The sequence below is a fragment of the Mytilus californianus genome, unplaced genomic scaffold (genome assembly GCF_021869535.1).
Source record: "Mytilus californianus isolate M0D057914Y unplaced genomic scaffold, xbMytCali1.0.p SCAF_12, whole genome shotgun sequence".
In the NCBI taxonomy this organism is placed as follows: Eukaryota; Metazoa; Mollusca; class Bivalvia; order Mytilida; family Mytilidae; genus Mytilus; species Mytilus californianus.
In genome coordinates this window covers 53198385-53225732 of record NW_026262604.1, presented here as the reverse complement: position 1 = coordinate 53225732, position 27348 = coordinate 53198385, and the positions used below count along the sequence as shown (strand labels likewise).

General features: G+C 32.4%; 2 protein-coding genes and 1 long non-coding RNA gene across 3 annotated transcripts in view; all 3 read right to left on the bottom strand.

Moving 5' to 3' along the window:
- Window positions 1–5249: 5249 nt before the first annotated feature.
- LOC127722012 (uncharacterized) lies at window positions 5250–15610 on the bottom strand. The gene is made up of 3 exons (XR_007991598.1): window positions 15241–15610; window positions 9192–9344; window positions 5250–6997 (listed from the first exon to the last, which is right to left on the bottom strand). It is a non-coding gene; the product is annotated as an uncharacterized LOC127722012 (long non-coding RNA).
- Window positions 15611–20501: 4891 nt separating this feature from the next.
- On the bottom strand, window positions 20502–25437 carry LOC127721998 (uncharacterized). Its single transcript, XM_052228852.1, has 4 exons — window positions 24689–25437; window positions 23816–23846; window positions 22621–22923; window positions 20502–22014 (listed from the first exon to the last, which is right to left on the bottom strand). The coding sequence occupies exons 1-4, from the start codon at window positions 25406–25408 to the stop codon at window positions 21821–21823; spliced, it is 1248 nt and encodes a 415-aa protein (XP_052084812.1). The 5' UTR covers window positions 25409–25437; the 3' UTR covers window positions 20502–21820.
- Window positions 25438–25447: 10 nt separating this feature from the next.
- Window positions 25448–27348, bottom strand: part of LOC127721991 (uncharacterized) — a 36203-nt gene continuing 34302 nt past the window's right edge. The window contains exon 13 of the mRNA XM_052228836.1: window positions 25448–25777. Within this exon, the coding sequence (XP_052084796.1) occupies window positions 25670–25777 (108 nt within the window). The 3' untranslated portion in view covers window positions 25448–25669. The remainder of the gene's footprint in view (window positions 25778–27348) is intronic.

Below are 27348 nucleotides of genomic sequence, written 5' to 3'. Positions count from 1 at the left end.
TCCTTGTCCAGATTTCATATATGTTTATATTTTATTAAAATCATTTGTCGTGACTAAGTCCAAAAAAAGTGTATATATAATTCAGATTGATAGTAGTTTATCTCATTAGCTTGATAACATTCACGGTAGGTATAGTGTCCGGCTAGGATCGTGGTTTTTCTAGTGAATCGGTCCATCGGTCCATTTTTTCTCGAGTGTAGATCGGGTTTTTTCGAGTGATAAAACATGCGATCAGGTCAATTAACTGCTATTTCGTAATTATAATAGTTTGTTACATGACTACCCATCTTATTTTGAATACTATACATGTTTTGAGCAACAAAGAAGCACAATTTCCTTGTATTTAACCAAAACATTCAGTGTCTAATATTGTCCGGGTTTTTTCGAGAGTAACTGTGAAACCGTCCTGGTTTTTAAATAAATAGTCCGGGTTTTTTTTAACGAAAATTTTAATAAGAAAAAAGTATACTTGATTCTAAAAAATGACTTTTCTAGTTTATAACTGTAATTTTAATTAATGAAAAATTATCTCAATAAATCACCAAACCATATAAATACGTTGATAAAAATTAACCTTTTTTAATTTAATGCAAATTTTCTGTTCGGAAAACGTTCTACCACAACTTTCTAGTATTAAATTAGAAAGTATTGGATCCTTTATAAAAAGGTCTTTAGAACATACTATGTTACATAGTGCAGGGGACTCGTAATCTTTTCAACTTCATTTCATGGTACTTTTGTTGTCACAGTTAATAATATTTTTCGTGGTGAACCCCGGAGTTTTTATACGGGACGTATTATGGTATACCGTCGTCCGTCCGCCTGTCCGACGTCAGCATGTAGGACAATAACTCAAAAACGCTGTAACCAATTTACATGAAACTTCGGTGAATTGTTTATATCTATTGAGGTATCCTCCCTTTCGAATTTATAAATTTTAGATTTTTCATTTTCGAGTTATGGGATTTTATTAAACGAACTAGAGGCTCTAAAGAGCCTGTGTCGCTCACCTTGTTCTATGTGCTGCAGTGCATATTAAACAAAGGACACTCTTCAACATTAAAGACAAGAATGGTGACTTGTTTGTAGATCTTACATTACTGAACATTCTTGCTGTTTACAGTTATCTCTATCTATAATGAACTTGGTCCAGTAGTTTCAGAGGAGAAGATTTTTGTAAAAGTTAACGAACGACGACGACGGACAACGACGGACGCCAAGTGATGAGAAAAGCTCACTTGGACCTTTTGGACCAGATGACCTAAACAAGGGTGATTTTACAGTTTTCGGACAATATTTTTAAAGTGCTTTGAGGAGTTTTCATCAAAAGTTGGTGACTGGTTTTTATAGATTAAGGTAACCTCTCTTTAGTTTTTCATAAATTTTTTATATAACATTGAAAAATTATTTAAAGATTTCATAACGAGTGAGAATGGATATCGCTTGATATCAACTCCAGTTATTTAATTTCAATATAATAATAAACGAGCCTTCGGCGAGTTTATTATTACTATTTGAATTAAATAACGAGAGTTGATATCCAGCGATATCCCATTCTCACAAGTTGTTAACTCTATTTTTCTTAAGGTCAACACTCTCATCGTGTTAAATTAAAAATTCCGCAAATCGTTGGTATAGTATTTTGCACACGAAATGTAACCTTTGAAGGTCATCAATGACCTAACGAATAGCCAATGGAAATGCCGTAATATCGTCTTATGATGCTGGATAAGCAAATCAAATTAACTCAAATTTTCGTATCCCTTTTTCGTATCACATTCCGTGCAGTGTGATACAAGAAATGTCTATTCATGCAAGAAATAGATAATAAGCCACAACCATAAGAGAATGAACTTTATTCTTTAAAAACGCGACGGGCGTATCATGCGCCCATGGCGCAGCTGTTTATTAAAAAACGGAGTAATAAACCTACTGGACAGCAGAGAAGAATCAGAAAAATGCTATGTAATAAAAAATATTCTACTAAAAGAGGTCTGCCCCCTGCCCCCACAAAAAATTTCATTAATAAAAAAAAAAAAAAAAAAAAAACCAATACACACATTTAATCCGACCAGTTTTTATTCCCACTGACAATAAAATTTGAATTAAATTTCATATATAGTTAACAATGAAATGAATATCTTAACAAACTATATGTACGTACGTCTCAATCCAAATTGTCTTTGCTTTCATTAGATTGTTGACATCATGAATATATACTGTACATGTAATTTATAAGATGTGACAAACAACAATATATACAAATGAACGATACTTGTTTACAAAGTGTAAGTGTTAGTACACCATTATCAAACTGATGAATGCATTGGTTTCGTGCCTTAAAAAGTACACAATTTGAACCATTTTTTTAATTTTTAAACTGAAATACACTGACACATAACATTTTAAGCTATAGGAAATTTGTATAATCACTCCATAAAACACGGACGCACTCGAAAAAGCCCGGACTGCTCTCGAAAAAACCCGAACACATAGAAATGAATTTAGTCTCAAAATGTCGTTTTCAATGCAATAACAAGAATTTTTGCAAAGTGTCTGTTTATCTAAGGATATATGGATTCCATGTATGTATTTCCATCGACTGTTGCATTGGTATGTGTATAAAAATGGCTTTATTCTGTTTTTTGGAATAAAAGCATTGTAAGGCTAAATTCAACTTTTTTAACGAAAAATAATGTCGGATTGATAATATCTTTTTATCTCAAATACTAACACACATTGTATATACTTGTATATTAAACTCAATCTTCTATATATCACGTCTTGTCAGAAAGGAAGTCTGTTTGTTTACATTTTTGATCATATTCACTCGAAAAAAAACCACGATCCTGGCCGGACACTATACCTACCGTGACATTTATAGTTGTATATTATTTATGATACCGATATGATTTATTTAAATTTAACGTATGTTAAAAACATAACTTGATTATTAATTTAAATTGGAAGCATACAATACTTCATTTATCATCTGAAAATGAACAAAATCTCGCAGAACATTTAACCCATCATAATAACTAAGTCTTATAAATGATGCCAATTAATTGAGGTAAAAATATGCAGCTTCGCTTTAGCTTTCCTAAATTTATCTGTATGTCAATACTTCTGATGGTGCCCAAGTTTTTTATCCTGAAAATGTACGTGGATTAGCTTATTACTGAACATGAGGGGCCTGATGGGTTATTTTCGTTCTTCGTGATCGGCGCATTTTCGCTATCGTGATCCGTTTTTCTACAGATTTTTTTTTTTTATATTTTCGTGATCCGTGATCATGGAAATTTATTTTCTGTGAATCGTGATTGACAAAAAATCAACTCGTGAATCGTGATGAGACCCCCCCCCTCCATTAGGCCCCTCGAACATCACTTTAAAACTATAAAATATCTGTTCTGGGTTAATCAAACCATTATTTATTGCTTACAATTTACACATTTCGCCGTTTCAAAATCTAAAGGACAATGGGTAATCTCTTTGTTCGTACAATGACCAAAAAAGATAATTACGTCATTGGTTAAATTTCCATTGATTAGGACTTTTTTTACCAATCACAACGTTTTGGTGTACACTTTTGAAAATATTACACAGAATGCATTAGATACTGAAACGGCGACTTGCTTATTCGGTTTATTTATACAACTGTTCACCATAAACAGTCGAGTTCTTATGGTCACTTCACTTCCTGTAACATGAATAATCTCGGACTTCATTTCGTGTCGACTCTGTTCATTGTTGAAGACCGTATATTAATATTTAGATTCTACATTTGAACTGGATAATTTGGCACACAATAGCCAGAATAAATAATAAGCAAAATATACCACATAATATATGTAACACGCAGAAACGTGTGCTTCCCCTCAAAAATGTCCAATCACCCAAACGTGTTCATATGACGTCACTGTACGCCACGCGGGGGTCTCAACATTGGATTTTGGGTACAGTTGTGCAGCTTGGATTTAAAAAACACCCCCATTCATATATTGAATAATTGTAAAATCCCTACCTATACATATATTTCACAGCGAAATCATAGCCCATTCATATATTTATCAGCTCAAATAGTACCTAAATATATCACAATTGGTCAATTACTACCTATTGATATATTTCCTCGGTAAAATTGCACCCCATTGATATATCTGACGTATCAAAAAAGGGACCCATTCCAGCGGCACGTATGTATATACCTTCATATAGGAAGAGACCCCTTCCCCCCCCCGTGCTGTACGCCCAACCATGTCTAGCTTGTATAGCAGAGACGCCAAAACGTCATTTTTATAAACTTCCAAACGAGTCTTCATTTATGAAAAATTAGTTTATGATATTGTTAGAAAACAATTAAAGTCGAGATCATTACAAAAACCTTAGACACAGTCTAACAGTGCACAAGATGAAAATATTTCATGCATATTCTGAATCAGAACTAGAACACTGTAACAAAATGTAATACAATTTCAAGTTTTTATAATTTGGGCTATTATTTATTCTTTGGTCAAGGAATTTCTTTGATTAAGATTTTCACTGTATTCCGGATTACGGATTCCTTGTAAAAAAGTACTATTATCAAGTAAGTATAATTATAGTTTTGATTATCCTTTCTCTGAGTTTTCTTACCATCTCTTATCTTTTGTAGACGAAACGAGCGTCTGGCGTACACCAATTTTAATCCTGGTATATGTGATAAGTATATTCACGATGTCTCCACTTTGGATTTTATTCTTGTAACTCAGTAATTCTGCATTAACTTCGTTTCATAGCGGTTTTTTCCTTTTGTTTTGTGTTTGGACTCCAGCGAAAATCCGATATTTTCAATTTGACTTCACAGAGAACATACTACCGCTAAAAGTTTTGAGTTGCTTTTGTGTCTTAAAGTGGACACGTTTCAGTGGATGAGAAATTGTTGAACACGTTTCGGTATGGCGGACATGTTTGGGGATAGACACTTTTATGAGTGTATCATAATACCAAAACTGATCTATTTCTTGACAAAATTGTAATAGTTTTCATCTGAAGAACCATTTGGCCAATTTCGATGAAATCTGTCCTCGATTAAAATATGTATGTTTAGTTTTACATTTTAGTATTTAAATTATATTCGATCACAATACCACCAAACCATAACGAACACTATTTGTGAAAAAGTAAAATAAATGCAGAATACCACAAAACCTGCCTGTGTCACGGAATAGAAGTTCCTTCATAATATAAGTTCAAAATGGAAACAATATTCTGGAATATTATTTCCACTGGAATAAATATTACAGTAAATGTTCCTAACGGAATAAATGGTATAGAATATTTGTTCCAACAGGAACATATATTATGACATTGTTTATAACAAAGTTTCCAGTGGAACTTCTGTTAGGCAGAACAAATATACGTTGACACCTGAACGATGTATTGCCCGTAAGGGTTGTACTAAGTAAACTTATAGATGGCAACAGTGTATGCTCATCATATCATTTCCATTCACGTTTGACTACTATGTTTTTTAATATAGTCCCTATACTGAAACTCGGATTCATATAGGATGGCCTTATGGATAATAAGTTGAATATGAATAAATAAATAGTCTTCCATTTGTATTACAAATTTTATAAAATTCTTACTTTAACCGTATAGATCTAGTAAAAACATCTGTATAACTTATGAAAATGTCAGAGGTCGCCATATTGTCATTTCGTTAAAATTCTATATTTAATGGAAATGTCTGCAATCGAATAAACTGCTAAAAATGGTCATAAAGATACATTTTTGTATAAATGGATGTTTTCTTGATAATTTAGTGTGATGCATGACTTTTCTGAGTTTGTAACAGCAAACGGTAAAATAGATAACTAATCATATTAATTATCTTCTGGAACTGCACAAAGCCATGTTTTTTTTACACAAGTCACGGTGTTACTGAACGAAATTTACCAGCCACCGATATTACAGTTTAAGAATGCATAACTTTTATACGAGCATGATAAAGTACTGTGATGTAGCTTTCAGTTACAGCAGATATCCATTGATTTTGGTGTTTAATATAGTTTTACTCTACCTTTATGTTGAGTAATTAGATTTTACAGAGACAAGTACAGTACTTATCAACAGTTAGCTGTACTTTGATTTTTCTTTATATCTTCGTTTTTCAACTGACCATCCCTAACATATGGGTTAATTTTGGATCAAAATTAATTTTACCCCGATGCTTGTATATTTTAACTATTGTGATTATATCTTACTGTTTTTGGTCATTAATTTGATTTTTTTACAATATGTTTCGACGTAAGACTGTTTTGACAGCTAGAAGTAAGTAGCATAGAAGTAAGTAGCATAAACACTTTTCATCTGAATTTTTATTTTTATGCAGTTGGATTGTTGTTGTCCTTATTACATAACCTGTGATCCCCCCAGGCCCCCCAAAAGAAAACCCCAACAAAATAACAAAAAACAAACGAAACAACACAAAACAACACAAAGCAAAGCAAAGAAAAAAGGACAAAAAAAATAATAATAAAAAGTAAAATATCATTAAGTTCTATGATGTTTTAAATATATATACAAAATATACTTTAAAAAAATGTACTTAAAACACAAATAGCAACTGTTATCAGTAAACGATATAAATTTAATCCCATAACCAAACGTATTCAACACGGCATAATATAAACTCGAGAAGTTTTCTCTATGCCATTAATTCATTCTTGCTTGGGATCTGTAATTTGTTATACAATTAAATTGTCTGCAATTTAAATAAATGTATTTAGCTCCAATCTCTTATGCCTAAATTCGGACGTGTAGTTCCATATCTTTCGAACACTGCCTGCCACAAGAAATATACAAAAACCGTTCATAATGCCACCAACACCACAGATGATGGCGGAATACGGGAACTGAAGAGGATTATCTGGTATACCAACCTCGTCAAGATTGGTATCAAACAGAACATATCTGTGTATCATCTTTCCAGCTGGTAACCATATCATTATGCCTGCAGATATATTTATTAATATTCAAAATTTTCATCGTTGTTTATTATGATAAAGAGATCGTTACAATGGATAAAAATATGGTAGATAAAACATAAACAAAACTTACGAAGCTTTTTTTTTTAAATTGTACGTAAAAAAATGATTTTATAACTGGACGAATGAAACTACATACATTTCGGGTACTTTCTTCCGATAATAGAAAATGTATAAATATATGAAAAATAAGTATAAAAATTAATAGTCACGATTGCCAATTTTATCATTGGAAACTGCTGAAACGTATGGATAAAGAAGTTACACAATCGTCCTATTACGAGTACCTAGAAATCATGGGACCAAACTCTCCAATAACAAAATACTTTGAACTATTCATTGTTTTTAAAATCTTCGAAAACAATTAAATTTCATGACTAACATATAGTTTCTCAAAACAGTTACTGGTAACAAACGTTGTTTTCCTTATAATTGAAATACATTTTGCTCGAAATAAAAAACGAAGGAGAACATATAAAGAGTGTGTTTGAATGAAAAAATAAAGCAGGATAAACAAACAAAGAGTGTGTTTAAATAAAAAAAATAAAAATAAGGAGAAACAAATTAAGAGTGTATTTAAATAAATAAAAACCGAAGGAGAAACATATAAAGAGTGTGTTTAAATAAAAAAAGAAGGAGACAAATCATCATAAAGAGTGTGATTAAATAAAAAGACAGAAAAAGAAATATATAAAGAGTATTTTTAAATAAAAATAAGAAAGAGAAACGTATAAAGAGTGTGTTAAAATTAAAAAAAAGACAAAGGATACAAATAATTTATAAGAGTTTTTTTGAATAAAAAAAGTAGAAGAAAAAAACAAATAAAGAGTGTGTTCAAATAAGAAAAAAAAAGATAAAAGAGGTGAAACAAACATAAAGGGTGTGCTTAAATAAAAAACCGAAGGAGAAACATATAAAGAGTGTGTTTAAATAAAAAAACAGAAGAAGAAACATATAAAGAGTGTGTTCAAATATAAAACCGAAGAAGAAACATATAAAGAGTGTGTTTAAATAAAAGACCGAAGGAGAAACATCTAAAGAGTGTGTTTAAATAAAAAAACCGAAGGAGAAACATAAAAAGAGTGTGTTTAAATAAAAAAAAACGATGGAGAAATATATAAAGAGTGTGTTTAAATAAAAAACCGAAGAAGAAACAAATAAAGAGTGTGTTCAAATAAAAAACCGAAGGAGAAACATATAAAGAGTGTGTTTAAATAAAAAACCGAAGGAGAAACATATAAAGAGTGTGTTTAAATACAAAAACCAAAGAAGAAACAAATAAAGAGTGTGTTCAAATAAAAAACCGAAGAAGAAACATATAAAGAGTGTGTTTAAATAAAAAACCGAAGAAGAAACAAATAAAGTGTGTGTTCAAATAAAAAACAGAAGAAGAAACATATAAAGAGTGTGTTTAAATAAAAAACCGAAGGAGAAACATATAAAGAGTGTGTTTAAATAAAAAACCGAAGGAGAAACATATAAAGAGTGTGTTTAGATAAAAAACCGAAGAAGAAACAAATAAAGAGTGTGTTCAAATAAAAAACCGAAGAAGAAACATATAAAGAGTGTGTTTAAATAAAAAACCGAAGAAGAAACAAATAAAGAGTGTGTTCAAATAAGAAAAAAAGATAAAAGAGGTGAAACAATATAAAGAGTGTGTTTAAATAAAAAACTGAAGGAAAAACATATAAAGAGTATGTTTAAATAAAAAACCGAAGAAGAAACAAATAAAGAGTGTGTTTAAATAAAAAACCAAAGAAGAAACATATAAAGAGTGTGTTCAAAAAAGAAAAAAAGATAAAAGAGGTGAAACAAACATAATGAGTGTGTTTAAATAAGAAAAAGAAGGAGACAAATAATTATAAAGAGTGTGATTAAATAAAAAAGACAGAAGAAGACATATATAAAGAGTGTGATTAAATAAAAAAGACAGAAGAAGAAATATATAAAGAGTGTGATTAAATAAAAAAGAAAGAAGGAGAAACACATAAAGAGTGTGATTAAATAAAAAAGAAAGAAGGAGAAACACATAAAGAGTGTGTTTAAATAAAAAAAAAGATGAAGAAACACATACTAGTAAAGAGTATGTTTAAATAAAAAAAAAAAAAAACAGAAGGAGGAACATATAAAGAGTGCGTTAAAAAAAAAAAAACAACAAACCTGAAAAAAGGAACATCAACGAAGCTGCAAATCCTGTCAGTTTTGGACTCTTTTCCTTGATATGAAGAAAACACAGGATACATGCAGACATGCTCAAAAGGATTCCACAACTGGTATACATTCGGAACTCTGTTAACCCAGTCATGTCCATTACTAAAACAGAAACCATACTGAAAATTTGTGGGTTATGTATAAATATATAAAAGATGAAAAAGGAGATTCGGGTTGGAACTGAACCAGAAAGCATCTAAACAACAAGGTGGTTTTTTTTCGCGAGCGATTTATTTTCAGGACTTTCGCAAGAAGAAAAAATTAGCAAAATTAAATCTACGAAGACAAAAAGTATCTAAACGCGAAATAAAGTATCCGCGAAAAATGATTGTTTGACCCTTAAACCAACCATTTTATGATATTAATTCTGACTCAAACGGCGATAACTTAAATATAGGGTTGAATCATACCCCCTTTTCCTGTAGTATTCCCCGCTGTTAACCTAAAAATAGTTCATGTAACAATGCCATATGCCATATGCCTTTGTCTTGAACAGGAACGAAATATTTCTTTGTAGACATTCAACATGCAGACAAAGACTAATCTCTTTATCGGGACTGATTTGAAAAAGAAATTCCGATAAAAATGTGTAAAGAAAGTTGAGAACTTTACAATCAGTAGAGAAAAGTAAAAAAAAAAATTGGCTCAGAGTGATTTCTACGGAAGCGTATTAGCGCCACACAATTTTTTTTTATATTTTTATTCCTATCTTTGTTATAACGCAAACCTTTGCGAAATAACGCAAACATCTTGATTTCAATTATTCATTAAGTTTTGTATATATGTCCGTCTGTCATTTAAATTTGGTTGTGATTTAGTTAAGAAAAGAACCATAAATACAAGGCCAAATCATTATAATAAATATGCATAGGAATAAGGGAATTCTTGAAGTGCAATTATACACAAATTAAGAATGGTTTGTGTATCATAAAAAGTATATAATTTAACAAGAATATAGATATGGTATAGGCATATTTTAATTGAATTGCCAAAATTTTGGAAATTTTGATAAAATAGATAAGAGCAAAAATAATGTCATACAATTGTGAAACTGTACGGAAGCGTATTAGCGCCACACATTTTTTTTTTAATATTTCTTCCTATTTTTGCGTTATAACGCAAACCTTTGCGATAAAACGCAAACCTTTGCAAAATAACGCAAACATTTGCGAAATAACGCAAACCGCATCTTAAAGTTACCTCACTATCTAGAAAGAAACGTTTTTTTTTCTTAATTTTGATGTAAGAAATCCTTTTTTAAAATTTCAGAATATGATAAAGATTCTTTGATAAAAAGATATAAAATTTTAATTTCAATCTAGTGAGGTAACTTTAAGATGCGTGGGTAGCAATTTGAATGGAGAGAACATAATTTGAATAATAAAACATCTTCATTTTATACATTTATTGCAAAAGGGTAGCTTGTTTGAATCTAATCAACCTTATACAATCCTCAAACGAGAGCTTACTTTAGAAGTATATTTATATTCGGCTATCGCTATATCAGCAGGGTTGATTTTTAGGCAGTTAAGCTGCCTTATGCGAGCACCCTAGATTTGTGTTCTACCCAATAAATGCTGAAATACGTGCCATTGTTATTATCTAGCTGGCTATTATGTTATTTATAACTAATTGGACATTTTTTTAATACTTTTATTTCTGGAATACAAAAAATATGACCAGAAAAACCTTAAATGATCGTCGAACTACCCAAAACTTTTGAAGTTGCACATATGAAGTAGTGCTCAATAGAAATCCGTACGTAGTTTATTATCCCCTGTGCTTTTGGCTACGATGTCAAAGAACAATTGTATGAAATATTTCATCGCGGAAAATCGGTAATTACAAGTTGTTTATATTTCCCAAATGGCAAAATGCGCAGGAATGTTGTTCATGTACAACAAATCTCTATGATAGAGGAAATAAAGTTATATAAGTGGGTGGTAATTTCTAACTTATCTTGCCAGATAAGGTTGTTGTTATTTTATGAATGAAACGAGGTCATGAAAACAGATGTGGAAATCGACGTTGATGGGGTGTTTTAAGTAATGTGGACAACTCGTCCCCGAGACAAGTCGGACCGAATCCACTCAAACCGTCTAAGAAGACAACTTTGACCGTTTGTCAGATTTACTTAGGGTTTCATAAAATATTAGACTAACATGTCTAGCGGAGCCATTTATCTTTTGTTTGTGCGTTGGGGTCTATTTAGGGGTATTTGGAGGGGCCTGAAGAAGGGAGGGGTTTACTATAGAACCCTATGGGATTTTATTTTTTAAAATTTTCAAATGACTATTTCTCGAAAACAGTAGGTGATAGACACATGCAGTCTTCAGTAATGAGAACAGGACAATACAAAAAATCAACCAAAATATAGGGTGAGTCCCTGGGGTTCATCCCATCCCCCTTTAATTTGAAAATGTACTTTTATCTTGTAAACCGTCGCGTACCCCACCCCTAAACAATATATATACTTGAATGGGACAATTAAAGAAATCAAATGAAAATAATTTGGGGGAGTCCCCAGTGTCGTCCCACCCCCTCCTGTTTGAGAACTTGGAAATGGTCAAGATCCCCACCCCTAAACCATATATATTCATGTATGGGACAATAAAACAAATCAAAAATGAAATATAGAGTGAGTCCCTGGGGTCACCCCAACCCCTCCTGTTTGAGAACTTGTAAACGGTCGAGATCCCCACCCCTAAACCATATATATTCATGTATGGGACAATATAACAAATCAAATGAAATATATGGGGAGTCCCTGGGGTCACCCCAACCCCTCCTGTTTGAGAACTTGGAAATGGTTGAGATCCCCACCCCTAAACCATATACATTCATGTATGGGACAATAAAACAAATCAAATGAAATATAGGGGGAGTCCCTAGGGACACCCCCGCCTCTCCTGTTTGAGAACTTGTAAACAGTCAAGATCCCCACCCCTAAACCATATATATTCATGTATGGGACAATATAACAAATCAAATGAAATGTATGGGGAGTTCCTCGGGTCACCCCACCCCCTCCTGTTTGAGAACTTGGAAATGGTCGAGATCCCCACCCCTAAACCATATATATTCATGTATGGGACAATAAAACAAATCAAATGAAATATAGGGGGAGTCCATGGGGACACCCCACTCCCTCTTGTTTGAGAACTTGTAAACAGTCAAGATCCCAACCCCTAAACCATATTTATTCATGTATGGGACAATATAACAAATCAAATGAAATATTTGGGGAGTCCCTGGGGTCACCCCACCCCCTCCTGTTTGAGAACTTGGAAATGGTAAAGATCCCCACCCCTAAACCATATATATTCATGTATGGGACAATAAAACAAATCAAAAATGAAATATAGAGTGAGTCCCTGGGATCACCCCACCCCCTCCTGTTTGAGAACTTGTAATCGGTCGAGATCCCCACCCCTAAACCATATATATTCATGTATGGGACAATATAACAAATCAAATGAAATATATGGGGAGTCCCTGGGGTCACCCCAACCCCTCCTGTTTGAGAACTTGGAAATGGTTGAGATCCCCACCCCTAAACCATATACATTCATGTATGGGACAATAAAACAAATCAAATGAAATATAGGGGGAGTCCCTAGGGACACCCCCGCCCCTCCTGTTTAAGAACTTGTAAACAGTAAAGATCCCCACCCCTAAACCATATATATTCATGTATGGGACAATATAACAAATCAAATGAAATGTATGGGGAGTTCCTCGGGTCACCCCACCCCCTCCTGTTTGAGAACTTGGAAATGGTCGAGATCCCCACCCTAAACCATATATATTCATGTATGGGACAATAAAACAAATCAAAAATGAAATATAGAGTGAGTCCCTGGGTTCACCCCAACCCCTCCTGTTTGAGAACTTGTAAACGGTCAAGATCCCCACCCCTAAACCATATATATTCATGTATGGGACAATATAACAAATCAAATGAAATATTTGGGGAGTCCCTGGGGTCACCCCACCCCCTCCTGTTTGAGAACTTGGAAATTGTCGAGATCCCCACCCCTAAACCATATGTATTCATGTATGGGACAATATAACAAATCAAATGAAATATAGGGGGAGTCCCTTGGGTCACCCCACCCCCTCCTGTTTGAGAACTTGGAAATGGTCGAGATCCCCACCCCTAAACCATATGTATTCATGTATGGGACAATATAACAAATCAAATGAAATATAGGGGGAGTCCCTGGGGTCACCCACCCCCTCCTGTTTGAGAACTTGTAAACGGTCGAGATACCCACACCTAAACCATATTTATTCCTGTTCATCATTTCAAAAAGATTTGAATGACATACAGGGTCAATCTCCTTGGTGTCACATATGCATATCACTTTACTAGACCAAACCAATATGAACTGGACTTTGCCCAATGTCAGGAGACCATGGGAATGACGAATTATGGGGGCTTTGTTTGGGAGACTTCGTAACGGCATCCTGTTACAATCATTTCTCGTTTATTATAAAAAAATTTTGATCCAAAAAATGAGTCTAGATTATTGAATTTACTTTAATTGTTTATTAAATTATTTCTGGGCCTATAATAATTTTCATTTATGGCTCATTTTAAAGAAAACATATAAATCTTTCAAGCAGTGTAAAGCCCGAGAATGTTTGACCAACTGTTTTATAATCACCTGTCATTTTATTCCAAACTTGGTATGGAGTAACATCATGCACTTGGGGGTGAAGATGGGGGTCATTTACATTGATATATGAGTTGCTTTTGAAAACCTTGATGAAATATTAATTAATTTGCCTTAATAATCAATTCATTTAATGAACATAAATGTACAATATACGAATGTTTAATGTTTGTTCTTTCAAATCTTAAAAGAAAATTGAAGCAACATTGCCACAGTTTTCATAATTACGTTTGCCTTGGTTTTTGGTTAACTGCCTACAGCGCTTACAGTGCTTTGATTTATTTTCTTCGGTATAACTTCAATTGACTTAATTTTCTTTGTAATATATATATATATATATATATATATATATATATATGTATTATCAAGTATATCATTTTTGGGGCCCTTTATAGCTTGCTATTCGGTGTGAGACAAGGTTCCGTGTTGAAGACCGTACTTTGACCTATAATGGATTACTTTTACAAATTGTGACTTGGATGTAGAGTTGTCTCATTAGCACTCATACCACGTCTTCTTATATCTATTATCCTGCTCATTATTAGTAAATGATAATTATGTTCTAAATATTCAAGCATTTTACTTTGCAATGAGTACAAATGGGGAAAAATTTTAATATATGCAGCCTCCTCAATTAATAACTGCTGCTTCCTTTGAATCTTGAATAAGAAATGAAATAAAACAAAAAAGGTTTGCGTTATATCGCAAAGGTTTGCGTTATAACGTAAAGGTTTGCATTATAACGCAAAGGTTTGCGTTATATCGCAAGGGTTTGCGTTATTTCGCAAATGTTTGCGTTATTTTGCAAAGGTTTGCGTTATAACGCAAATGTTTGCGTTATTTCGCAAAGGTTTGCGTAATAACTCAAAAATTGGGAAGAAATATTAAAAAAAAATATGTGGCGCTAATACGCTTCCGTAGATTTGGGCTAAATATATATATATATATATGACCTATCATATCAGTCAACTTATTGTGATAGGTGATTTGAAGGTATTCAGTACAGTGTATTGTAGTTTAAAAGACCCGCTCATTTATAGATTGCTTCCTGAAAATAGCACTTTATAAATCATGCGTCCCCGGCGATATTCTTGATAACTAAAAGGGACTGGGTTACGCGAACAACGTTCTCTTTTTCTCTAGCACGTAGTATGTTCGACAAGCTATAATATCATAGAATAAATGGTGTCAATGTTGACATAATGTGTAATACTGCTGGCTGTACTTATAAAATAAGCCAAGTATTTGTATCATTTCTATGTATTTCTTATAATTGATATAATAATACATTTATAATGTTTGAGTGTTTAAGTACTCACCATGTACGTTGTACATGTCTGATGAATATAATGAGGTCACACAGCCATCAGCTGTGCACATTTGTTGGAACCAAAGTCCTAGTCCTAATGAGGTCATAGAAATATTTGTCCATGATGAGTCAAAAGATTGTGACCAAGCCGAACCGGATATTACTGTCCAAAAAGGAGTGAATGTTCCTGTTATTATCAAGATGGTCGCTATGATGCCAGCAGTCAGAGCAATGTGTGCATACATGTCAGCATTATAAAGACTTTAAAAAAGCCAGAAAAATATAACTATTCTTTAGAAAAAAATCCATATAGTGTAGTATTCGATTGTGTTAATAAAACATTGTTACAGTAATTAGATTTGAGTCGACATTTATGTCTAAATAGTTTTATTTATTTTCTCAAACTCAATAGCGGCGCTCTAATCAAAACAGTGTGATAGCTAACTGAAGAAAAAAGAACATATAAACGGAAAATTTCGACAAGTTATGATAAATACTGCTTAGGCAATTTGCGGGTAAAGAAAATACGATAATTTGACAATTTATAAACAGTAAATTTACAGAAAATGAACAAATCATGATTGCCATTTCAGGTCACTTCAAATATGCTTGATACTGGTCACAATTGTTTTTTGTGAAATCTGAATGGATACATGTCCAAAACACACTGACCAAGGTTTAAATCTTATTATTGTATGTGAAATTTATTTTTAAAATTAAAAGTTTTTCTTAATTGTATTTACACAGTCATGTATATGCATAAAAGAAATAAAGTAACTATGAAATTAAACAATACGTACCCTTTGTTTTCAATATTTACTATAAATGACAAATAATGATAGGATTATTGATACAAATCTATTCACATTAAACAATATACAACCGGAGGATATTTTGGATACATTCCATCCGCGAAATATCAGATTAAACGTACGATACCCTCAAATATTTTGTCATTTTTCTACAGTTTGTTGCTTTCAGTAATATCATATATTATATATAGATTTCATATAAGGTCAAAATAAATGTGGTTGTGCGAACGCCTACAGTCTTAAACTTTTATACTTAAATTTTTCTTTTTTTTAATACAACAAATTTTTCGTAGGAGTCAACAATTCTGACCATTTAGAAAAAAATCCATACGTCATTTTTTCAGATTTTATGCAAATCTGTTTATTTTCATTTTTATGCGTTATAATTGAAAAAGAAAAACCATTCATTAGGTTATTTTCCTGAACGCGCAAATTCATTTTTAAAGATGAATATGCATAAGGTCAATCCCATTACATACCGTTAAGGACATGCATTAAAATACATCATGTTTTCATTCGTCAGCAAACAGGTAAATAATCATAAACAGCTAGGCTCTCCTCTAAAGGTCATACATAGTATGTCGTGGTCGTTTACTGCTTATCTTTTTAAAGGATAATGTTAGTTTAAGTTGATTTTATTCTTATAAGATTAAAGGCTAATGGATTGATCCGTTCTTGGAAAATAAGCAAATTACGCAAAAAATGGGTTTTTGAGGAGATGTGGTATGATTGCCAATGAGACAAATATCCTCCAAAGTTCAAATGAAGTGAATGTAAGCAATTAAAGGCAACCGTACGGCCTTCAACAATGAAAAACAAATTTCACAAACATAAACCAACGACAACCACTGAAATGCATGCTCCTGACTTGGGACAGGCACAAAAAGAACGTGGCGGGGTTAAACATGTTTTTCAGCGCTCAACCCTCCCCTTACCTGGGACAGTGGTGTAACAGTACAATTAACATAAGAACAAGTAACTTGTATTTATAATAATGCTTGTATATTTTTTACCTTAGATTTTGATTTTGATAAGCATGCCCTAGCACCTGAAGATTCGTTATTCCATATCAAATTTAATCCATTTTTGTATGAATAAAGGTGTGGATCAAGACTTTTGAAAAAGGTTGAGCCCGTGGCAAGCTAACATTTTAAGTTATACTCGTAACAATTGACTGTATTTATTATTATAATATTAGTTACATGGTGTGTTAGTGACCTAATACGATATATGGGGTCAGTAAATTCCATAGAGCGAAGCTCGAATCCCCATATGGAATTTACTGACCCCATATATATCGTCTTAGGTCACTAGCACACCGTGTAACGAATTTATCTTACTGACGATCTTCACATGTGGTATTTAGACTAGTCGGCTTTCAAAGTGATTAAATCTTCAATACTTAGTTTTAACATGTTTAAGAACCTACTTCTATTTGTCTTTACAAAAAAACAAATGCCAACAATAACACCATGTTAGCTTTAAATTTGTTTTTTGAACGTACTTTAATCGTTCATTATCAGTTTCTTCGTTTGTTTAAACCTTTCAGATTTCATTTTTGTTTTGAAAGGGAAATAACTCCTTACTAACCCTATATGGTTGCCAACCCTATATGGTAACTAACCATATATTTTTTAGGACACCCTATATCAAATGTATATAGTCACCACGTGTAGTCCATTAACCAATCATATCCTCATAAATCTATAGGAGGTAAGATAATATGTACCTCAATAAACCTCGAACCCTTGTCTCTTACATTTTTTTTAATTCCGCTTCTAATTAATATGATATGATTTTCCTAGATTAACTTTCTTTAACCCATTGATACTTCTATACACAAGGAGTTAAATTGGAATCACTACGCAAATATAAAAATTTTGATTGTCTAGGTTTTTGTGTTTATTTTCTTTGACTTACTTCTGAAACACTACATTTTTATTTTATTTTTAATTCCATTCGATGTGAATGTTTAATGCTGAATGCTGAAGCGGTTTTTCGAATAAAATGACTGAACAAATATAATGTTTATAATACAGATTTCATTCAAAAGTAACAAACGCTTAAGTAGAGCTTAGAACTTTGAATTCTTATTGATACATTAGTCGGAGAGGGGGGGGGGGGTCAGATTTATTTATTTTTTGGTGCTTTGTGTCTATTGTTTTACGCCTAGTGCCATCTTTTGAGTTAATCAAATTGCAACTGATTTTTACAGTGTGTTCTAATGTTACAATGTTACTCCACTGTCTCTGGTTATGGAAGAGGTTGAGTGCTCTAAAACATGTCCCAAGTCGAGAGCCAGTAGTTCTGTTATTATCGTTGGTTAATGTATGTCATATTTGTTTTTCGTAAATTGTTTTGTTATAAATAAGACCGTTAGTTTCTGTTTGCATAGTTTTCATTTTTAATGTCTAGGCCTTCTTAGTTTACTATATACTATATTGATTTTTCTCATTATTGAAGGCAATATGGTGGCCTATAATTGCTTATGTCCACCTCATTAAAACCTTTGTGGACAATTTTAGCAATGGCAATCATACCGCATCGCCGTATTGGTATATAAGAAGAAATTTGTTAGAATTAACAAAAAATGTTGAATATAATGATGTAAAATTCATGACGAGGACCATATGTTCATCGTTTATTAATTTTTATTACGTATTTTTAAAAGTAAAATACAAGGAAAACAAACTGCAGTTTCCAGTTGGAAAAAGTTGAGGACAGTATTTGGAGTATTGCCTTCTAAAACAAAGTAGAATTATCTTTTATTTATACAATATGCTTATTATTTGTATTTCTACACAATAAATGTATCCACTGTTTACTAGTATTTAACTATACGACTGAAAAAATCTTAAGTACTCGAACGCTCAAGATAGGACATCGCGCGCAAAAGTTAGTACTTCGTGCACACAAGTTGTAGTTTTATTTTTGCGTGGCACTCCGGGACTTCCGTAGCTTACAATATTCCAATATTTATCGTTAAATAACAAATCATAAGAAGATATTATTTTTGCACACACACACACACACACACACACACGCACACACACACGCGTATAGGTAGAACAGTAATATTTCTAGGACTATAGGGATTATGGTAGACTTTGTAGAATTTTGTAGAACTTTAACTACTTTACCTTCATTATTAACCTAGAACCAACACATACAGTGAGCTAGAGTACTCTTATAATAATATGCAAAAACAAATATGAATATGTACATGTATGATGAACGTTAACTTTTTCTTCTATCTTTATAAACCAATGACAACCAGTGCCTTTATGTCTTTTATCGGGCAGTGAATACAAAATTCTTTCAAATTCTCAAACATACATATTTTACTACACATGGTTCATATCTCAGCTTGAAAAATCAAAGTTCAGTAGATGCTGTATTTTCTGTAAAATCACAGTTTTCAGGTATATTGATCGAAGAAGGATACAACACGCGCCCCTGTGTCCATTTCTTGATAAATTGTGTAAATGATATCAGTGAAATTCAAAGAGAGAACGTCTTTTCTTAGATGGGTTATATAGAATGTTATTGCATGAATATTGGTGAATATTGTCCCGAGTATTTTGTTTGATTAGATTCGCGAGCTTGCAAGACATGTTTTTTACTAGAGATAATATTTGCAAATGTTCATGCAACAACCCTATTATTGTGCAGCAAATATGTATAAGAAGATGTGGTATGATTGCCTATGAGACAACCCTCCTTCCAAGTTTTAATTTGTAAAAGTAATCCATTATTGATCAAAGTACGACCGTCAACACGGACCCTTTGCCAAGCTTGAATAAAAACTGTTTAAAACACATTTCTCTGTGTGAATATATTTGGCATAGTGCAATATTGAACACAAATCCTTCTTTTGACTGTTGTCCATTTTGGTTTCAATCAACCAATGTGTATGGCTTTATACTGGAAAATAGAGGCGAAAGATACCGAAAGGAACATTTAAACTCGTAAATCGAAACAAATCTGACAACGCATCTTCTTCGGTAGGTCACATTCGTTGAAAGGGGGGATCAGATCGAGGCTACGATGATTGGAACATATCCTTCGCCATCTGTGAATTAGATATTCCATAATGGTCAACCAACTCGTGATGGCGTCCTTAAAATTTTCGAAGGGATGAAAACCAAAATTCACCTCTGGGAACTCCGTTTTTAAATCTTCATTGTGAGCAGTATACCTCTAGCAAGGAAATCATGATAGTAAACGCAACCCCTAAAACACCGTATCAACTGGGAGAACCACTCTGCATATGCAGGCGCTACTGGAGTGTTGCTATAATGGAATGGAAATTTAGTTTAAAAAAATCACGAAAATCCTCACCCAAGTTTAAACAGATAAAGTTTGATTTTAGGATATAAGCTGAACTCTGTTATCTTCAGTTCGATTTACCAAGCAACTTTACCCCTTTTGGCCTTGGGTTAGAAAAGATATGACAGTATCAGATAGAAAAACTTTATTTTGATGTAGAATAAAACAATTAAATACTATTTCTATAACATGTATAACATTCTTGTCCAAATATATTGAACATCACTAAGCAGCAGCAACTGTAAATAACATGAACTTATCTTACTAAAAGCAGTTAAGTACACATTTTGATTATGATATAGAACAAAGCCATAACAAAACGTAAATATTATATAAAAATAAAAAATAAAAACACCTTATGGCTATGGCATGTATATGTAAACACGTTTTCCTGATAGTCACATGACCAATTTATTCCAATATGATTTGTTGGTTTTTTTAAATATCAGTGACAAGTACCAACATTGATAAATAAATGAAAACATAATATTGTTTCGATCAATAGATCAATTAAAAGTTAGTATTAATCAACTGTTGTTTTTAAATAAGCAATTATATGGTGTCATCATACAAATTCGCTGGCCAGCAAGTTTAGCGTCGATTAGGTTTTATTCTCATTGCAAAAGCCACTTGATCAGAATTATAAGAAAGTCTGTCTTCTGAATTAAAAAATCCCATACTAGTACCATAGGTCTAGAATAACATGCTTTCATTTACATGGCGCATAGAAGAAACTTTCTCCTATTCTATCAAAAATTGTTGAATTGTACTAAAAGGCGGTCTGTCAATTTTTCTATAATTAGTTTTAAGAAAATCAGTTCAGTTTTTAAAGGTGAATTGAGATACCTATATTAGTCTTTATAAACTTAAAAGGGCATTGTAGAAAGATGAAATACTAATTGCAGTTCCTAGCCATTACTCAAGTTCGTTTGTTTACAATGCTTCCTAATAAACAACTCAAGAATATAAATTATTTAATAATTCTTGATATCCTTTTCTTTTAAAGGGAGCCATATAAGGCTTTAACTTTGCCAAAATGTTTGACATACATTAATATTTTTTTATACGTATAGTACTTGAAGAATAGAATCTGAAATGACTTTGGTATTGCTTATTTCATTTCATTTGCCCATTAACTATGTCTCTAACTTCTTGATAAACGTTATGAAAAGAAACTTTTTGAAAAGTGGATATAAGCATTGAATGAATCGCCTTCCACCTTTCGTCACCCCTGTTATAACACCCAGTTCAAAACGTCTAGCAAAGCGTAGGAGCACTATTTGTCATTGGTAATATTTGCTTGAACTGGTAGTTTAGAACAACACGATAACATTGAAATTTCGTTTTCCATGACTTTAGTGTATTCAATTTGCGGTGCAAGTTCAAAATAGCAGTCATCTAATCTTAAAGCGTCTAGGAATTGATAATATCCTTTTTTGCCTGTGAACATTAGTTTTTCCATAAGTTTCCTATTTTGTCACTTTGTGCTGGTGAAGCATCTATAATTTGTTTGTCATCGAAAGTCAATACTTCATTTGTGATCAGATGATCAACTATGTGCTGATGCGTTATACTGGACACGATATCAGTGTAGTTCTTTTGCAATCGAACGCGAAACACCGGGACTTTGAAGGTTGATGAATCTGAATAATAAAAATGACAAAAAATTAATTTTAGATTTATAAATCTAATAAAATAAAACACAATTTACAATCAAGGTATTAGTTATAACAAGTTACCAGCAAACTTGTTTGTCTGGTTATTTGATTATAGACTAGTGTCATATATTTCGTCATCAATACATATGGGACGATTTTAAACGAGTCAAACATTGTCAATGTTAAGTGCATTGTTTGTTTCACTTGTTAATTATCTGACTTGCTGTCGAACTGTGTTTATCTCATTTGTTCTATTGTGAACATTTCATTTTTATAACAACATTTCAACAGTAACACATAACAGTTGATAAAACATTCTAGTACCGAAGTTTTTCCTGTATGGTAGTCGGTACCTCTGCTTGCCATTTTATTTCATGGTTAATTGAGAAATTAATTAGAAGTATGAAAATCGAAATTAGTTAAAAAATCAATATTCCTTCAACATATTATGAAATAAACTTTGTAGAAAAAATTACATTTCATTTAACTGGATAAATGAACGCTGCTTAGTTTTACTATGGTGTAAACATTTTTATATATTATAACGGTAGAAAATATATATTTCGTTTCTTTATATATGCAACTAGTTACCTTGTTTATTCTTTTGAGATACATCAACATGTTCTAGACTTTCAATCAATTGTTGGTAATCATGTTTACGCAGTATCTCCAAAAAAGCAGAATAGAAATCCTGTCCTCTACGTATAATGATTTCTGTAAGCCTTTTTATTTGATGCTGTTGGTCAGGATATTGTTCAATATAACTTCTGTTATCTGTTGATATTAGACATTTACTTATCATGTCATCCAAAATCTCCCTTAAAGTTCCTATTTCATTAACTATCCTTTGGAAATGGTAATTTAGTTTAGCTTCCAGTTCAGTTGTTTCTTCAACTAAAATAAGAAAATACATGTGGTATGCATATATTTTATTAAAGATGTACAAGTTTGCGCAATCAATGAGTATTTCATCAATGTATTTTTCGACAAGTTTGAAAGTCATTTCAATTACATTTGTATTTGCATTAAGGTTACAATAATTAAAATGGTTAAAATCTATTTTTTTATATCATTGTAATCAATGATATTTACTTTTCGAAAACAGTGGCACGTAAATGCAACTCTACCTTATCTCATTTCAATTTCAATTACATTAACTATCCTTTGGAAATGGTAATTTAGTTTAGCTTCCGGTTCAGTTGTTTCTTCAACTAAAATAAGAAAATACATGTGGTATGCATATATTTTATTAAAGATGTACAAGTTTGCGCAATCAATGAGTATTTCATCAATGTATTTTTCGACAAGTTTGAAAGTCATTTGAATTACATTTGTATTTGCATTAAGGTTACAATAATTAAAATGGTTAAAATCTATTTTTTTTATATCATTGTAATCAATGATATTTACTTTTCGAAAACAGTGGCACGTAAATGCAACTCTACCTTATCTACTCATTGGTTTAATTAAAATTATAGTCTAAATAACCAATTCCACTAATTTTAAGGTAAATAAAAACGCACCTAAAACGGCGATATGGCTATTTTACCTTACGTACCATTACTGCTACGATACTATGATAGTCTTGTCACAGTCTAGTCACATTCCATGAACGGACAGAATTTACGTAGTCCATGGACACATTTGGTGCAACCGTGTTCTATGTGACCATATTTCCGCATATATTGTTCAATTGATTAATATCTTTTATCAATTTTTTGTTGGATTCTTGTGATATTCGATACCTCTTCGTGTTCAAAGTATTTATTAAACCCAATTAGCTTACCTTTCAATTTCAACTCATTGGTCTCTTTTGTCTTTCCATTCGAATATGTAAAGATATAAGAGATTTTGATTAAAGTATTTCTCGTACATGTGTACACATCTTTAGCATAGTAATATTGGTAACTATCAGTTCGATATTGACAAATTGAATTCTAAAAAGTGGTATACATACACATTAACGTATCAATGTTTGTTCCAATAGAATTTAAAACTGCTGAATTTCTAAATATAACCTCAAACTCATCATTATAATGTTTAAACTTACAAACGCAAAAAAAAAATATGGGGTTCAGAACATTTTTTTCGATGAAAGTTGTTCCTGTATATACAGTATTTTCGTTACTTGGAGACGAGCCAGTAACCCCAATAAACGGCCCTGTAAATGTGTATTTTTAAACTTCAATTATAGTATTTGTGAAATTATAATAATACAAATTGCACATCTTCTTCATATATCATAAATATATTAACCTTAAACAGGAATAGAATTCATTCAAGTCTTTTTATTCTAAAAAAAGTCTCCTTTTTCGATCCTTTTTTTATTTCATTTGTGGTGACCCCTCGAACAATGACATTCTGGCAAAACGTTTGTTGGCGAGGGTTGGCACAACTTTTAATTTAAAAAAAAACCTGTTATAAGTGTTACAAAATTATGCAAAAATACAGTTTAAACAAAATTTACATACATTTATCACGTCACAAATACATCACTAATAATGCTATTGGTAAAAATCTTTTTCGACTGAATCAATTGGACTTTTTTCACATATTTTCTCATCAAATTTCTCCCAGATTATCTCATTTAAATTCTTTTCAAGATTTTTAGGGTCAACATTTTGATTTTGAGTTCCAACAAAAATGTAAAAATACATACGCAAAACCAACAACCTAACATTTCTGTCGACTGGTGTGATTCGGCATGTTCATAGCAATAATACATTTCTGATTTCTTAAGTTGTACGACATCTACCATTCCGACTGGGTTTTTATAACTCCCACTCATACACTTTACTTTTAACATGTACACAACATTCATTTTGTATCGTCGAATTATTGCATTTACTGATAACTCTGCTTCTTGCCAAACTCGTTCGTTCAGTTTAACAGACGGCTCCTGCCAATACCAGACTTGAAATTGCACAACATTACGAAACACGCAAATTGCTAGCTTTATGCATCCCGATTCATCAAGATTGAATACACCCATGCCACGGTACAGTGCTAACTTCTTAACTGTGTTCGAAGGTTCAATGCTTATTGGGTAACGCCGCATGTATCCAACCAGCAAATGGTTAAAAAAAGCTGGAGGGAGAAAATGAAAATCCATGCATAACCAGGAACTCCGCCTACAATGATCATCGGCGACATTAAAATTTTCTACAATATTCCCAATTGGTTTTGATTTGATGAGACTAGGAACATAATAATCTGTTGACTCAGCGACAGAATTTAAGAAAACATCGCTGCGCTCATCGTCGGAAAGTTCCCCATCAGATGTTTTCCGGAGATGGTTGCGTTTCTGTTTTTTGTCTAGCTGTTGCTTTGGTGTAAACATTTTCTTGTAAAATTTACTGTCCTGGGACGTTGCCTGCATGCTTACAACGTTTGCATTTTGAACACTTGGTTTGAAATAGATCAATTTCGTTTGCGTTCTGAATTTCCGGTTCAACTTCTTTGCCGTGTTCGATGACATCAAAATACGAAATCACTGTTACGTTGTCCTTTGTCCGTAAAATATCTAGCCTTTGTTCAAGCTTAATCCAACGCACAGGAAGTTCCTGACCACATGTTTGTACTTTAGACGCATGTTTGAATATCATTTCCCGAAGTAAATCAAACTGTCTTTCTGATTTTCTCAAATTTGATAATAAAATAAATCTTTTATGTGTTTGCTTTTCACGTGACCCCCTAGAATTTCATTTAGTTGTTTTTCAATTTCCTTTTGCCTGGATTTTTCTTTCCCCTGAAATAAAAGCGAAAATGTCAGAAAACTCCTGTAATTCATAGTATGGGTTTAACTGAAACTTTCCCAATATTTCATATTAGCAAGAAACAGTAATATCTATGTATCAACCCATTTATATATAACTAAAAAGTAAAATCACAAAAATACTGAACTCCGAGGAAAATTCAAAAAGGAAAGTCCCTAATAAAATGGCAAAATCAAAAGCTCAAACACATCAAACAAATGGATAACAACTGTCATATTCCTGACTTGGTACAGGCATTTTCTTATGTAGAAAATTTTGGACTAAACCTGGTTTTAAAGCAAGCTAAACCTTTCACTTGTATGACAGTCGCATCAAAATTATATTGACAACGATGTGTGAACAAAACAAACACAATGGGTAAAAATGTCACAAATAGGGGTACAACAGCAACACGAACCCCACTAAAAACTGGGGGTGATCTCATGTGCTCTGGAAGGGTAAGCAGATCCTGCTCCAAAAGTGGCAACTTTATATATGTACTCATGTATACATCTATCAATCTGTCTATGTATCTAAATTTATCTTACCTCCTATACATTTCAAGGAATATGATTGGTTATAAACAACCGCGCGGAGACCGTGTATATTCCATATTGGGTTAGTAGGGTTCCATATTTGGTTAGTAGGCGGGGCTTATTTCAATACACGGTTAGTAGAGGTGTTACGTTCCTTTATAAAAACAACACGGTGTTGAGGAAAAATCTGAAAGGTTTCAACTGATGAAGAAATTGATGATGAACGATTGAAATTAATTCATAAAACACATTTAAAGCTAACAAGTTGTTAATGTTGGCATTTGTTTTTGTATAGACCAATAGAAGTATGTTCTTTATACTAACGGTATTCAAGACTTGATCACTTTGATAGGCCACTAGTCTAAATGCCACATGTTACGGTAGTCGGTAAGATAATTTCGTTACATAGTGTGCTAGTGACTTAATACGATGTATATGGGGTCAGTAAATTTCATATGGAATTTACTGACCCCATTTATATCGTATTAGGTTACTAGCACACTATGTAACTAATAATCTATGTATCTATATATATATATGCATCTATCTATTTATCGTTTTGTCTATGTCCTTTTGAGTTATTTATTTTTAACGAACTTACATTCAGGGTTTGCTAAGATGAAATTTGTTTGCAAGATTACGTCTCGCGTTTTTCCTGTCGTCCCTTATCTTATGTAAAGTTCTTATTCGTATTCATCACGGTGAACTGAACAAAAATCAGCAATAAATAATTCAAAAAAAATATTTCTAGACCAAATCATAAATCTGGGTTACATCTGATGCAACTTAAATGCTTTGCGGTATCGCAATAACTTCATCAACCTCGTTTATTTAGAGCAATTGGTCTTATAGTATTTTAATCCGACAGGGTAAGACCACGGTTCGTACTTGTTGCTGTAGACTTTTACGCGAAACGCGTCACTGTTTTTTTTTTATTAGGGTGCCGATCACCCGATAAAAATCAGACCCGCATCATCCAGCCCTCAAACTTTTCATCGACTTCAGAAAGCACTAAATGAGCAATGTCA

What these genes read in the sequence shown, in the direction of transcription:
- LOC127721998 (XM_052228852.1), bottom strand. Translation starts at nt 25,408, where the DNA reads ATGCAGGCAACGTCCCAGGACAGTAAATTTTACAAGAAAATGTTTACA. An exon ending in CAATGAGTTGAAATTGAAAG is followed by an intron (nt 22,924 to 23,815) that starts GTAAGCTAATTG and finishes TTCTTATTTTAG; the next exon opens with TTGAAGAAACAACTGAACTG. An exon ending in ATCTCAAAAGAATAAACAAG is followed by an intron (nt 22,015 to 22,620) that starts GTAACTAGTTGC and finishes TTTATTATTCAG; the next exon opens with ATTCATCAACCTTCAAAGTC.